The sequence below is a fragment of the Pseudorca crassidens genome, chromosome 14, assembly GCF_039906515.1.
Source record: "Pseudorca crassidens isolate mPseCra1 chromosome 14, mPseCra1.hap1, whole genome shotgun sequence".
Taxonomy (NCBI): domain Eukaryota; kingdom Metazoa; phylum Chordata; class Mammalia; order Artiodactyla; family Delphinidae; genus Pseudorca; species Pseudorca crassidens.
This window is the reverse complement of record NC_090309.1, coordinates 10262460-10276782: the sequence shown is the minus strand read 5'-3', so window position 1 is coordinate 10276782 and position 14323 is coordinate 10262460. Positions and strand designations below refer to the sequence as shown.

Sequence of the window (14323 nt, the reverse complement as noted above, 5' to 3'; positions counted from 1 at the left end):
GGGAGATCCCCCTCCACAGCCCACCTTGACTGCAATGGCCCGAGGTCATGGGGGGGGTCACTCCACCTGGTGTCCATAGGAACCAGTAGGATGAGAGAGGGGACAGCAAGGAGGGGAGGGCTGGCCTCTGCGCGCTCCACTGCCACGCCTCCCCGTGCTGGGACAGGAACTTGTGCCGGAGCTCCCTGCCCCCAGCCCAGGCTCTCGGCAACCCCCCACCTCTCCCCGCTCCAAGGTTGGGGAGCAGAGTGTGTGCTACAGACAGACGGGGCGGGGGAGGGGGACACAGAGAGAGAGAGACCCCTGGCGACAGGCTGAGAGGGCAGGGTTAGGAGTGGTTTATACCCAGAGAATAGGACGGAGAGGCTGGGAGAGAGACGGAAAAGGTGCGAGAGGGAGAGGGAGAGACGCACACGGTGGGAGGTTGAGCGGGGGAGGAGACAGAGCAGAAGGGGCGGAGCTTAGGGTAGAAGCGCGCAGGGAGGGCGGGTGGACAGGGGGCGGGCGCGGAGCTGCCGGTAACAATTACGTCTGGGTCCCAGCAAACATGAGGCAGCTGCCAGCCGGGCCCGGCAGTCCTGTTCTCCTCGGCTGCGCAGTGGGGAAGCCGGCAACAGTTTCCTCCGGTGCCCAGGATGCAGCGGGCCAAGGTAGGCGCCGGCGCGGGTGGAGAGCGGGAGCTTCTGGGGGTTGCCCCGGACCGGGGAGCCTTGCTGTGCCTCCACCTTTGACCCCAGCCCCTGCTGTCTCCTGTAGGGTCGCTTTTGGGAAAGTAAGTGTTGGGATGTCCTGGCTGGGAGGCTGCCCCGTTTGGACGGCAGGGGCTTTAGGTATTTGTGGAACTGAAGCTGGACGGAGGAGGAGCTTGGGGTCAGCCACCTGGTTCAGTTAAGTCCCTGGGAGTGCTGACCCTGAGCCTGGGTCCATGGCCTTTTGCGTTGGGGGAAGGCTGAGTGCTGGGAGGCCGTGTCTTACGCTCGAAGGCTGGTCAGTGAGTGCATCGTCTAATTATCCAAGTAATTAATGAGTAGCCACTTCCTAAAGGGCTAGGAGACCCCTGACAAGGACGACTGTGATTAGTTCCTACTCTGTGGGGCTCTTGGGAGGTTGGAGACAGAGAGTGCAAGGAAAATGCCTGGAACAAAGTTCAAGAGATGGTAGCGAGGTGTTGGGAAGGATGAAGGATAATTAAATGAAGAATAAAGAGGGAAAGGAAAATACGCTAACCCCCAGAATAGTTAACACTCAGAACATCTGTCCTGATGCCTGGCCAGCTCCCCACGTGTTTGGGACAGTCTTGCTTTGGAGGGAAGAAGAAAGACCAGGATTAGATCTGGCTGATCGTAACAGAACAGATAACAGTGGTCTGAGCAAGGTTGCTTGCACTTATCTCTCATGCAGAAGTCCGGAGGGAGGCAATAGAAGGCTGGCACGGAAGCCCTACGGTCAGCAGGGACTAGGCTCCATCTGTCTCACTGGCTTCTATTCTTGAGGCTACGTTAAGGTCCAAAATGGCTGCTGGAGCTCCAGCCAGCACATACAAGCAGCAGGAAGTAGAAAGAAGGGCAAAAATAAATCTCGACTAAAATCAGGGTTTTATGGGTAAGGAAGAATGGATACTGGGCTGGCATCTGGCAGTCTCCCCCAACTCCACCCCATCCCCCCCAGAGATGGATTCCTGCCTCTCTGTCACCCATGGGGTCTTGTGGCTGCTGATTCCAGGCCATACTACCCCAGAGCCCCAGGCCACCCCTGCTCTGTCTGCTCCCTTGCTCAGGGGTGCCAGGAGGATTGGCAGAAGTGCTGACAGGAAACCCTTCGAGGCTGGCGACAGGGCATGTTGAGAAGGTATTTTCTCTCCAGGCACCTTAAGTCTCTCCCACAACCTTCAGGTAGACAGGGCAGAAGTAGAGAAACTTAGCACCTTGTTGCACGCACGCTCACATGCCATGTGCTCACTGCACGCATGTGCCACAGCTGGCACAGGTCACATGCATCCAGGGTCGTCAGTATGAACATGCAATGCACAGCCACGCCCTGTGACTGTGCCCACAGCTGCCTGTGCTGCACAGCCTGCGTGCACACAGAGGGGGGGATTTCCACAGAGTCAGGCTGCACGCAGGTGTGCACGCAGCCCACTCTGTCCACCAGGCATGGGACAATCCTCCTCCTCTTGCAGCTGGGCTGGCCAGAGGCTGGAGTGGGTCCCTCACCTTCTGGTGCTGGGCCAGGCAGGGACAGTGGTCTGAGGGAAGCCACCATTGGGTCCCTCACCAAGGTCAGCAGAAGGATTATGAAAATCACCTTCCCCTCTAGTGGCAACAGGGACTACAGTTCAGAGCACAGGCTGGGAGTTGCCTGACTCATCCACCCTCAGTGCCTGTCACTGTCATTTGTGGATCCTCACAGTGTTCTGGGAGGGCAGGCACTGCCACTTCCCCTTTCACAGACACGAGGCTCCAGTGCGGTGGGGACGGGGGGTGGGGGTGGGGGCTCGTCCAGCCCAGCACCAGGACTTGAGCTCTGTGAACTCTTAGGAGAAAGGAGCAAAGAGAACTGCAGGCTCTGCTCCTGGGTCTTCAGGGAGTGATGTCTTCATGACCCGGCATGTCCATCGGGACCCGCTACCTGCTCCGGTTCCTGCCTTCTTGTGGGGCATTTGTGGGAGGTGCGCCCTAATCTTCTCCCCTGTTTCCAAAGTAATCAGAGCCCTGAACTGTACTGGGGAGTGTGGTGGCTCTGACTCTTCTGTAGGTGGGGCCTGGGACAAGGTCAGGGCTGAAGGGCAGGAGCCCTGAGGTGGCCACTCCTCCCTCCATGGTCTTTCCAGCAGGCTCTGTACCTGCATTCTTCCCCTGGACCCCCAGGCAGCCCCGAGGTTGCTCTTGGTATTGCACTCCCTTTACAGATGAGGAAACTGAGGCCCACCCATGATCGCAAGCTATAAAGTGTTACCGCTGGGATTTGAACCCTGCTCTGTCTTGCTCTAAAGCTCAGTTGCCTGGGGCTTGGGGGGATGGATGGGGAGGTCATGGGAGAAGGCTACAGGGAGAGAGGGGTGTGCCTGTGACCAGGCGGCTGAGGAGGTGCCCCAACCCTGTGGGGGCTGGCTCCATGGAGTTGTGGCCTGTTGCACCCTCCGAATCCTTTAGAGAGTGCACATAAGTCAGATCCCGCCCCTGGCCTCGTCTCCCGATTAGCCATGTGACCTTGAGCCAGCCACAGCCCCTTGTCTGAGCTGCAGATCCAGAGCTGCAAAGGAAAGGACCCCGGCGTTTCGAAATCAGGAGCCCTTTTCTCATCAAAATCTTCTGCAAGAGAGGGAGTTGCTTTGCCACCTCGGGCTGGCTTGGGGCCCATCTACTCTCCCGCCCCACCCCAAGGCATCTCTGGTGATGGCCAGGAGCGCTGCAGAGCCCTGAATGTGGCCTCTGTGAGGAAGAGGGGCACCCTTGGTTTCCAAGGCAAAGAAAGGAGAAGGGAAAGAACTTGGCAAGTCTTCCTTTGCTGGTCCTCCAGCCCCGGGCCAGAAGGAGACAGAGCAGAAAGGAGGGTGCAGTGTGGAGTGAGTCACTGTGTCGCCCTCCCCATCTCCCCATCCCCAGCTTGATGTTTCCCTGGAACGGGTGCATCTGTCAGCTGTGATCAGCCCACATCCTAGAGCGCCACAGAGCGGCCATGTGACGGGGAGAGAACCAAGGGGACCTGCAGGCGCCAGAGTTGGAGGGGCATTGCTGAGCTGAGCTGGGCAGGACAGCTGAGAGGGGCCTGTCCCATCTCCCGGTTGGCCCAGCCTCCCCACTCTGATCTGTTGCCTGAAGTCTCTGCCCAGCCCTGCCCTCCATCAGGCTGGCCCGCGCCTGTGCCATGCTCAGCTAGGCAGAGCAGCTGCTGGCCTTAGCCGGCCTCATCTCCAGCTCTGTGGCCGGCCCCTGTCCTCCCCTGCTTCCAGCACATGCCTCCGGGGCAGGCAAGGGATAAATCCGAGTCCCGACTGCTGATGCTATGCCTGGCCCTGTTTTAAGGTCCTCTCTTGGGACTTCCCTGGTGGTCCAGTGGTTAAGACTCCACGCTTCCATTGCAGGGGGCGTGGGTTCGATCTCTGGCTGGGGAACTAAGATCCCTCATGCTGTGGGGTGAGGCCAAAAAGAAATCCTCCCTCAAGATGGGCACTCTGGGCAGTGAGCCCAGAGAGCCACATTCTAGCCCCAACTCTGCCCAAGTGACTCCGTGAGCTCGGGCAGGGTCCATCCCCTCCCTGGGCCTCAGTCTCCCCATCTGAGCCTCAGGTGCGCTCATAGCCTCTGCCAGACCCCCTGTGCTGAGCAGTGGGGGCTGGGTGTAGAGGTGGGGGGGCCACCACCAAAAGCTCCAGGATGCTGTGATGCAGATTGCCCCGCCCCACACATATGCCTCCTGGCCTGTCACGAGGCCCACCTCCGCTATTTGTAATTGAGGAGCCCGGCCAGGAGCGAACGTGGTTGCAGAGATACACAGCTGCACCTCGACAGCTGTTAGCCCAGCTCTGCATCAGCAGATCTGGGCTCAGTCCCAGCCCCCTCATGCCCTAGCTGTGTGTCCTCAGACAAGTTATTTAGCTCCTCTGTTCCATGGTCTCCTCATTTTCCTGGAGGAAATATCATCGACCTCCTAGATAAATAAGATCCCACACCAGCCCGCTTAGCACAGCCCCTGGCGCATCGCAAGAGCTCCGTAAATGGTGGGAGTGCCAGTGTCATCATTTGGGGATTACTGGGTAGAGCCTGGGAAGGGCACTCCCATGGGAGAATGTTGTCAGTGAGTAGCTCGGAGTCCACCCCTGGATTGATGAGAAACCCTCATTGCCTGGGCAGCAAGAGGCACGTGAAGAGCTAGTGTCCTGGCCGAGGTGGCAGCATTAGAGGCAGGGCAGGGACAACCCAGTCTTCCCCTCCCCTGCTCCAGTGCTCTGGGAGGGGCGGCACCCAGGCGTGTGTGTGTGTGTGTGTGTGTGTGTGTGTGTGTGCGCGTGCGCGCATGCCTGTGTTCTTCAGGGACTCATGACAATCTCAGTTCCCCGCTCAGGAGGCAGGCCGCCTGGCCCCTACCTGTTGGTGCTCAGGGGTGGGAGGAGAATCGAGGCTCCCCGAAGCCTCCCTATCCCAAATCCTCGGGGCCCGCACGACACAACGCCCATTGCCACTTCCTGCCATCTGTCCCAAGTGCTGGAAATAGAGCACGCCAAGCTGAGTGGGCGCTCAGTGAGCTTGCCTGAAGGAGCACCCATGGACGGGGTCGGGGCGCCAGGCAGCCCCGCAGCTCAGCAGGGCTGCACGTCCCCGCTGGCCCAGGCTCTGGCCTCGAGGCAGCCCCAGCCCCGCCCCTGGAAGGAGGGAGATTGCGAACCCCAGACTCCTTCCTCCCGCAGACAAGGCCCAGAGTTTCCTAGCCGGTGGGATAAGCCCTCTACACCTTAGCTGCACTTTCAGATTGGCTGAGGAGCCTTATAAAAATAGAGCAGCCCCCGGGCAGGCAGAGATGGGGAGGTCTCCCCGGGGATTCTGAAGGCAGCCAGCTGAGCGGAGCGAGTTGGGCGTCCCTGCTGATGTCACTGGGCCCTGGGCTTGGCCCTGCCCCTTGCGCTGAGCATCAGAAGGGTGAAGAATAGTGCTAATCACTCCTGCTTGGGGGGGGGGTTGTATATGTCACCTCGTTTAACCTTCTCCATAGTCCCGTGAAGCCTTGTTATTATCCCCATTTTACAGATGAGCAAACTGAGGATCAGGGTGGTCAAGTACTCTGTCCAAGGTGGCCCAGCCAGGAGGTGAGGGTCCAGGAATCCAGTCCCTGTCTGGCTGACCACAGACCTCTTCCCACTGTACTGACTGAAATAACATCAACCGGCTTGAAGTTCCCCCTCCTCAGCTAAGTGTGTCTTCTGAACCAGCATCCAGTGGGTCCTGGTGGCTCTTATGAAACCATTCGTGCTGTGTCTCACGCATAAATGCCTGTAAACATTTGGGAGAAGTTAGCTGTGCCTCTTGCATATGCATTGACTCGATAACATTACCTCTGAGGAAGGGAGCCTGGGTGTTCTCGCCCCAAAGGCTGCCACGTGCCCCCAGGGCACCTCTGCCGAGCCTTCTCTGAGATGCTCTTTGGGGGTTCTCTGGAGCCCAGCTGACGAGAACCACAGAAACTGAGCCAGCTGCTCAGTGGTCTGGCCTTGGAGTGCCCCTAGCGGCCTGACCAGATGGGCTTCCACAGGACGGAGCTGTGCACGCTGGGCATGGGGCAGTGAACGCCTGTGGACCACTGGCGTTTCTGGGAGCCTGTTGGGGGTGAGGAGCCACCAGGTGGGATGTCCCGGTCCAGGTGCCAGTGGTTTGTTTAAAATGATCTGGCCTCTTTCTATGGGGTGGTGAAAACTCTCAGATGATGGTTGAGAATGGAGCGTCCTCGTGGAGAATCTGGACCACATGTGTGGGGAGCTGGAAGGCATGAGGGCTTGTTCTGCTTCTGGTACCCATCTCCATGGTGACAATGTCACAGTTACTGAGGGGTCACCTTGACCCCTCCATCACTACCTACACCTACAGCAGATCCTAAATACTCATCACACTGATATTTCCACCACCCATCCCACCGCCTGCGCCTGGCTCAACCCCCCCACCGTAGTCCCCCAACTTGGGCAGCCCCCCAAGTTAGCCACTTACCTCATTGTCCCCCAGTTCTCCTCCACACTCCACCAGACCACCTTTCTGAAGGTGACTGACGCTAGCCTGGACTTGGGTGGGAAAGGGGAGCTGGGGTCAGGGTGTGCCCTGGCAGTGGGAGGCTGCCTCAAACCCCCCAACTGGCAGGTCTGAGCACCATCTAGAACAGTGCTGGCCAATAGAAATGCATTACAAGGCACAGGTATCATTTGAAATGGTCCGGCAGACACATTAAAGAAAGTAAAAAAAAAAATATTTTTAATAATATATTTTATTTAACCCAATGTAAATATTATTTCAATGTGTAATCAATATAAAAATTATTAATGAGCTATTTTACGTTCTACTAAGAAGGATTTGAAACCCAGTGTGTATTTGCACTGATGGTACATCTCCACTTGGACTAACCCCATTTCAAATGTTCCGTAGTCACATGCAGGGAGTGGTCACTGAACGGGACACCTCAGTCCGTGACCAGACTCCAAATGTCCTAGCTGTCTGTACTCTGCCTTCACCCATTTGGTTTTATCTGCCACAACCTGTGCTATTGTTTCTTATTTTTCCTTTAAATTAACTCACATTTTAAATTTCAGTAAGTTCATTTAAAAGGGAATCTGTAGGGGCTTCCCTGGTGGCGCAGTGGTTGAGAGTCTGCCTGCCGATACAGGGGACACGGGTTCGTGCCCCGGTCCGGGAAGATCCCACATGCCGCGGAGCGGCTGGGCCCGTGAGCCATGGCCGCTGAGCCTGCGCGTCCGGAGCCTGTGCTCCATAAGGGGAGAGGCCACAACAGTGAGAGGCCCACGTACCGCAAAAAAAAAAAAAAAAAAAAGGGAATCTGTAAATCATTATCGTTAAAGGAGAGCTAGTAGCAGTCGCTGCGGTAACCATAACAACGCCATGAAAACAAAACAACAGCATTAAATTCCAGCCCCTCCCACCCTCCCCCACTATGTGGGCTGCTGAGTCTCAGAGCTGGAGCTAGAGGGATGCTGCGGGCACCCAGGGTCTAAGTCATCCCCTGTACCAGGCATAAGATTCTCCCAGATGCTCCAACCCCTCCAGCCAAAGCCCAGCAGGACACACCTGAAGGTGAACTAGTTGGTTGACTCCTTGTTGCCCTTGGCCGAGAGAGAACACGCACCACGGGTAACGTGGTGAGCTTGGTGAGCGGGTGTGAGAAAGTCCTATTACAGGATCTGGGCTTCAGCTGGGCAATTTGCAGGAGGGCCTACGGAACCTCGAAAGATTGGTGTGAGCGTTAAATAAAGCACCCAGCTCAGAACCTGCAGGAAAGTAGGTGCATCGCCAGTGCAGTGCCCTTTCTGTCCCTCCTGTGCTCCCCACAGACCCGGGGACTTGGAAGGAAGCTGAGACCTGCCCTTGGACCCCACTAGCCGGGCAGGAGCTGCAAGTCTGGGGTGAGTGGCCGGAAACGGCTCAGACCACCTGCAGCCCCTGCCCTGAGGGGACCTTGTAAGCCTCCGAGGAGACTGCAGGTCCCCGGGGCCAGCCTAGGGCCATTTCTGGGACCTGGCCCACAATGCTTACACGGCCAGATGTACTGCTGGGGACGCTGTGCGACCTCAGGACCCAGATCTTCTGGCTTCACTGGTCTCTTCTGGCTTCACTGGTCTCTTCTGGCTTCACTGGTCTCTGCCACCCAGCTCTGACCATCCCCTGAGGCCCGTGGAGGATGGAGGGATGGCTCCATCCGCTGTTAAAATGCATCAGTAAGAGCAGGCGGGGAGAAGGTCTGAGGCAAATTATGGAGAGAGCATTAGGGGGCTTTCACCGGGGCATTTTAGGGTATTTATTGAAGATTTTGTGTGTGTTTGTATTTTTTAAGTATTCTTTTTTTTTTGTATGTACGAGAGTATTTTTTTAATGGAAACTTTATTGAGATCATGGTAGACTCACTTGCAGTTGTAAGAAATAAAACAGCCCCTGAATACCCTTTACCCAGTTTTATAACACATGCACTCTGTGTGTGTGTGCGTAGTGCTGTTTACTTTTATCACATGTCGGTTTGTGTTTCCACCACCACAGTCACGACACAGAACAGTTCCATCACCACGAGGACCCCTCGTGTTGCCCTTTTATAGCCACACCCACCTCCCCCCTTCCACGTCTCCCCCCATCCTGAACCCCTGGCCCACTGATCGGTTCCATTTCTAAAATGTTCTTTTGAAGTGTATAAATAGAATCATATAGTATGTGAGCTTTTGAGATTTTAGCCGTTCCCGTGGTACGAGTGGCATCTCCTTATGGTTTTAGTTGCATTTCCCTGATGGCTAATGATGTGGAACAACTCTGCATGGGCTTATGTGCCACCTGCACGTCTTCCTCGGGGAAGTGCCTGTGGCTGTCTTTTGCCCATTTTCTAACTGGATGCTTTGTTCTTTTACTGTTGAGTTTTGGACGTGAGGGTCTCTTGGGTGTCGGGCTCTGTGATGCGGAAGAGCAGCGCACACAGCAGGCCAGGGCCAGCTCTCAGAGCTGACATTCCAGGAGAAAGAAAGAAATGCACCTCGGGAAACAAATAAATAGGGTAGGTTCAAAAGCAGTGTGCTGGGAAGCACAGCAGCTGTTGATATGGGTGGTGAATGGCAGCCTAGAGAGAGGGGTCTCCCATCACCTGGTCTGACTGAGGCCTGACAGGGAGAATGTACAGGAGTGTGCAGGGAAGGGGGGAGCAGTGTGCAGGGAAGGGGGGAGGAGTGGATAGAGGGAGGGGGGAGGAGTGGACGGGGGAGGGGGGAGGAGTGTGCAGGGGGAGGGGGGAGGCGTGTGCAGGGGGAGGGGGGAGGCGTGTGCAGGGGCAGGGGGCGGGGGGAGTGTGTGGCAGAGGAGCAGCAGGGGCAAAGCTGTGAGGTGCTCAAGCCGGGCATGTGGGGGCACGTGCGGAACAGATGAGGCGGGCAGTGGAGGCGAGATGGACTCACAGGGTCAGGTGGGATTGACTGAGGGTTTTGCAGGTCCGTACAGGCCCTGGGTTTTACTGACATGCAGCAGAAGACACTGGGGCCTCAAAGCAGGCTGGCCAGGGATTTAATTTGTGCTGCAGTCTCCTCACCAACCCAGGCCTCGTCAACTCTGTCACCTCCCTGCACAGAAGTGTCGGGGAGTGAGGTGGTGTCACCTTGCGGGGCTCCCTCCTTCGATGCCCGAGAGCCCCCCTATTCAGCAGGAGGGAGTCCGGAGTGGCCATTAACGTTCCCTGCCAGCCCCGGCAGACCCTCCCTCAGACAGACGAGTGTCAGCTAGTCACGAGGATGAGCCGGTGGTCACTCCCCCAGCCTCCTCCCTCCCCAACCTTCTGATGGGCCAAGTACACGGGCCTCGGCCTCTCCTGGCATTTGTGTGGCCCTGCTCGTGCCCAGCCACTGTGGGCCCTTCCTCTCCTCGCTGTCAGGACCCCCTCACCCATTTCAAGTGGGAGGCCATCCCAGGCCCCGCCTGTGGGCCTCACAGCGGGGTCCTGGCCCTCAGCCAGCTGGAGGACATGGCCCAGGGCTCCTCCACCCTCGTCCAACCCTCTCCACCAGGAGAGGTACTCCTTAGCCTGGGACATTAGTAAACCATTACTCTGACATGGTTGGGGGGCTTGGGAGCCCCTCGCCATCTTCCAAGGCCTGTCGGGGGCCCTGGCCCAGGGAAGTTAAGCAGCACAGCCTGGTCAGGACTGCCTGAACTTTGGAACCAGGAGGCCATGAGTGCAGTGTGGCCCTGGCATGCCCCCAAGCTTCTCTGAGACTTAGTTTCCTCATCTTTAAAATGGGCATGGCGTTGCCAACCTCCTGGGGGTTGTCATGACAACGAGGTGACCTTAAGGCCCAGAATAGACATGCATGAGGGGGGCTCTCAGCCCCGCCTTGTGGACCCTCCCAGCCGTCCCAGGAGGACGGAACCCCGGGCCACCGGCTGGGTCTCCCCACATCAGCTGAGGCCTGGCTGTAAGACAGAGTGCCCAGGGCGGCCCCTGCCAGCAGCGCCAGCGCCGTCCTGAGATGGGGGGTGGGGTCCCTACAGACAGCTCCTGCCTGAGATGCTGAGGGCATCAGTTTCTCCCTCTGATGTTCTCTCCTAAGCCCATATGCAGAGCCTACAGCAAAGAACTCAGGAAATAATGAAGCACCAGCTGCCCGACTTCCCCCTACCCGCCTCCTGGACCGAAAGAAAGACTTTATTCATCGAGGCTGTTTCTCTCCTGAAGCAGATCATTAATAATGGAGAAGGTCTGTCTCTCTGACAGCCTGGGCAGTGCCTGTGTGCACGTGTGCATGTGTGTGGATGTGCGTGCATGTGTGTGTGCTTGCATGTGTGTGTGGATGGGTGTGTGTGCATGTGCGTGTGTGGATGCGCGTGCGTGTGTGCATGTGTGTGGATGTGCATGCGTGTGTGTGGATGTGCGTGCGTGTGTATAGGGTACCTCCCTCAGCATCCCTGGCACCCTGGGGCCCCTGGCCACCCCCGCTCACCCCCTCTTTCTGCCCCATTGGGATGGTGAGTGCCCACCCTAACTGCGGCTCCGGGCACCACTAACCGCCCCCCACTAGCAGGCTGAGCCTTGGAGAAGAGGAGGAATGTGGTGGGTGCCGCCCAGGGTGTGTCTTGGGGAGGTGGCTTGGGGGGGGGTGATGACTACAGGAGGGAAAGCCGGCAGCTGGGACCAGGCTGGGACGGCCCTGAAAGTCAGGATAAGGGGTTTGGATGTTGTCCTGTCTGGACGGCCACTTCTCCGAAAACTGACCAGGAGGCCAACCGCCCAGCCCCAAATGTGGACGGGCCTCATGGGGTCGTGAGCCAACTCAGCACCTGGAGGGTTCTCCCTCCCAACCAGAGCCTGCAGGAGGCAATGCACCAGCCTCCCCTCACCTGGGCATTCACACAAACTCCACAATTTAGGGGTTATTTGTAGGGTTTTTCTTATTCCTCAAGTTCAGGAAAGCCTCCCTAGAGGGCATGAAAGAACCTAAAAGGCCAGAAGCTTGCTTTCCCAGCTCTCCTTGCAGCCAGGGATTAGGCATATGACCTGGGCTGGGACAATCTGACCCTTCTGCTCTTGACCTTGAAACTGGAGCTAGTGCCTCAACCGAGACTCCCCCAGCAGCCTCCAGGTTCCAGGGGCAGCAGGGCCATCACACCAGTGGGGGGTCCCAGGCCCAGTGCCCCTGGGATGGCAGTGCTAGCCCCAGGGTCGTGTTATTCAGCAGTAGGGGAGGTGCCCTTGCTGTCCCATGGGTGACCGTGGCTGAGGTCTGGCTATCCAGCAACTTGCTTCTTGGTCTGGTCTGTCTTCCAAGCCTGGCTCTCTGTCCTTCCCGGGGAGGACTGGCCTGGGCTCCCCACTGCTGATTCCTTTCCAGTTACTATCAGCCTGGGTCCGTCTCTCTGCTCCTTGTACCTGAGAACCTGACCGAGGCAGGGGCTGCGCTGGGGTCTCTGCATCTGCAGAACTTGCTCGAATGTACATCTGTTTGTGATTTATTTCGGACACCCGTATACTCTTCAGAACTGTACAAATGTAGCACACGTGAAACCCCACAACCCTGGAGGGACATCACCAACCCGTCACCCCAATGGCCATTGTCCTGGCCCGTCAACCCACCCACTCAGAACTGGTACCCACGGGGGTGCGCTGCTTCCTCCCACGTCTGGAGCTCAGACCGCGCATCCCGAGTACCATGAACCTGGGGCTACCTGCGGCAGCGACCCAACGGGCCAGGCCACACCTGTGGCACTGCCGCCCCAAGCAGGAGGCATGGCACAAGGGCAGCAAACCAGACTCAACAGATGCCCAGAGGGCCATCCTGCTGCCAGCTTGGGCACTGAGGATGGTGGGCCACTGGCAGGCCAGGTGAGGGTGCTCAAAATATTGATGTAGGAAAACAAATCTCACCACTCCGGGCCTCCACTGTGACCCCGGGCTGTCCTTTCCCCAGCCACACTCACAGCCCAGCATCTTAACATCCCACCCACAGCTCCCTCCTCCAAGATTCTACCCGTCAGTTTTGTTTTTTGGGGTTTTCTTAAGTCTTTATTGAGTTTGTTACAATATTGCTTCTGTTTTATGTTTTGGCTTTTTGGCTGTGAGGCATGTGGGATCTTAGTTCCCCGACCAGGGGACCAGGGGTTGAACCTGCACCCTCTGCATTAGGCGAAGTCTTAACCACTGGACCACCAGGGAAGTCCCTCCCCCATCAGCTGTTTGAGTCGTTTCTTCAGATGGTTGCACAGAGTACGTAGTGGGTTGCATCCATGTGCCCCCTCCTGGGGAGGTCCTCGGGCCTTTGATGCGGCCTCAGTTTGCCTCAAGGTGAAGAAAGATCGAGGGCTCTGGCGTGAAGTGAGGAGGCCAGCTTTGCTGTGTGACCCTGTGCAGATCTGCTCCCCTCTCTGGGCTTTAGTCAGTGAGGGGTTTGGGCTGTGATCTCGAAGGGACTGTCTGGCTCTGACAGCCAGGGCCATGCCAGGGTTGGGGGTGTTGATGAGTAAGTCTGGACCCTCACCTCCCTCCCTCCTTCCAGGGGCCCCATCACGTAACAGACCAGGGTGCCCAGTGGGGGAACCCCTGCCCATAGACCCTGCCTTCAATCGGGAGTTCTTCCAGCAAATTCCCACTGCACAGTCCGTGCTGTTGTGGAACTATCGGTGCAGGGACAGACCCAACTCCCTCAGCTTTAGAAGCCAGGGGGGCTTCATGGGGGAGGTGACTTGCTGGCGGGATCTTAAAGCATGAGCAGGGCTCAAGTGTGGAAGGGGTGTGTTCACAGAGCAGCCTGGTGTGGCTGGTGGGGAGTGTGTGTGGGAGCACAGAGTGCACAGAGCCCCACGGTGGCCTTTAACGTCATTCTCAACCCACTCCTCCAGCTTGGGTCACTGGCGCAGCGTTTTCTAGCGGACACTGTCTGTGCCTGCAAGGTGGCCTCGCCACGCAGTGACCAAGGGCTCTTGGAGAGAGAGTGGGGCTGCTAAGAGACCGGGCAGGAGATGACCAGGGGCGGGGGCAGCAGCGGGCCTGCGGGCTCCTGGCATGCATCCCTGAAAGGCAAGACCCTGGGTGGAGTGAAGGACGGCCTCAGGGCTGCCCTGGGGATGATCTGAGGTCCCCTTGGGGAGCAAGGGCTCAGGGCCACTCTGCCTGTTCCTGCTGCAGGAGGTGATGAAGGTGTCAGACGGCAGTCTCCTGGGGGACCCCGGGCGCACACCGCTGAGCAAGGACGGCGTCAAGTGGCAGCGGCCGAGGCTCACCCGCCAGGCCCTGATGCGGTGCTGCCTGGTGAAGTGGATCCTGTCCAGCACAGCCCCGCAGGGATCAGGTAGGGGTTGGGCTGGCTGGGAAGAAGGTGGGGGTCTGTTCTGAGCGCGGAGACCTACCCTGGGACCCCAGCCTGGGCCACACCACCTCTGCCTCTGCGGGGACATGTTTCTATTCGTTCACGCCTCTTCCCATTCATCGGTGCCTGCTCCCGCAGGGTGCAGGGTGCTGACCTCAAGGCAGGACCCAGGGAGGTGGGGACAGATCGATAGGACCATGCTGGAATTTTCCCAGCTGGGAGGATGGAGCAGGGCTTCAGAGCCTCGCTGGCCGGGTGACCTTGGGTGACACAGTCTTCCTTTCTAAG

The 14323-nt window shown here is 57.9% G+C and overlaps 1 protein-coding gene across 2 annotated transcripts in view; it reads left to right on the top strand.

Moving 5' to 3' along the window:
• Window positions 1-503: 503 nt before the first annotated feature.
• The window catches only part of KCNIP3 (potassium voltage-gated channel interacting protein 3), a 94050-nt gene continuing 80230 nt past the window's right edge, over window positions 504-14323 (top strand). Inside the window, exons 1-2 of one of the 2 annotated variants that reach the window (XM_067704306.1) lie at window positions 504-650; window positions 13855-14017. In XM_067704306.1, coding sequence (XP_067560407.1) covers window positions 636-650; window positions 13855-14017 — 178 coding nt within the window. In that variant the 5' untranslated portion in view covers window positions 504-635. Of the gene's footprint in view, window positions 651-751; window positions 773-13854; window positions 14018-14323 lie in introns of those variants that run through there. The other variant, XM_067704307.1, reaches the window with a different exon arrangement.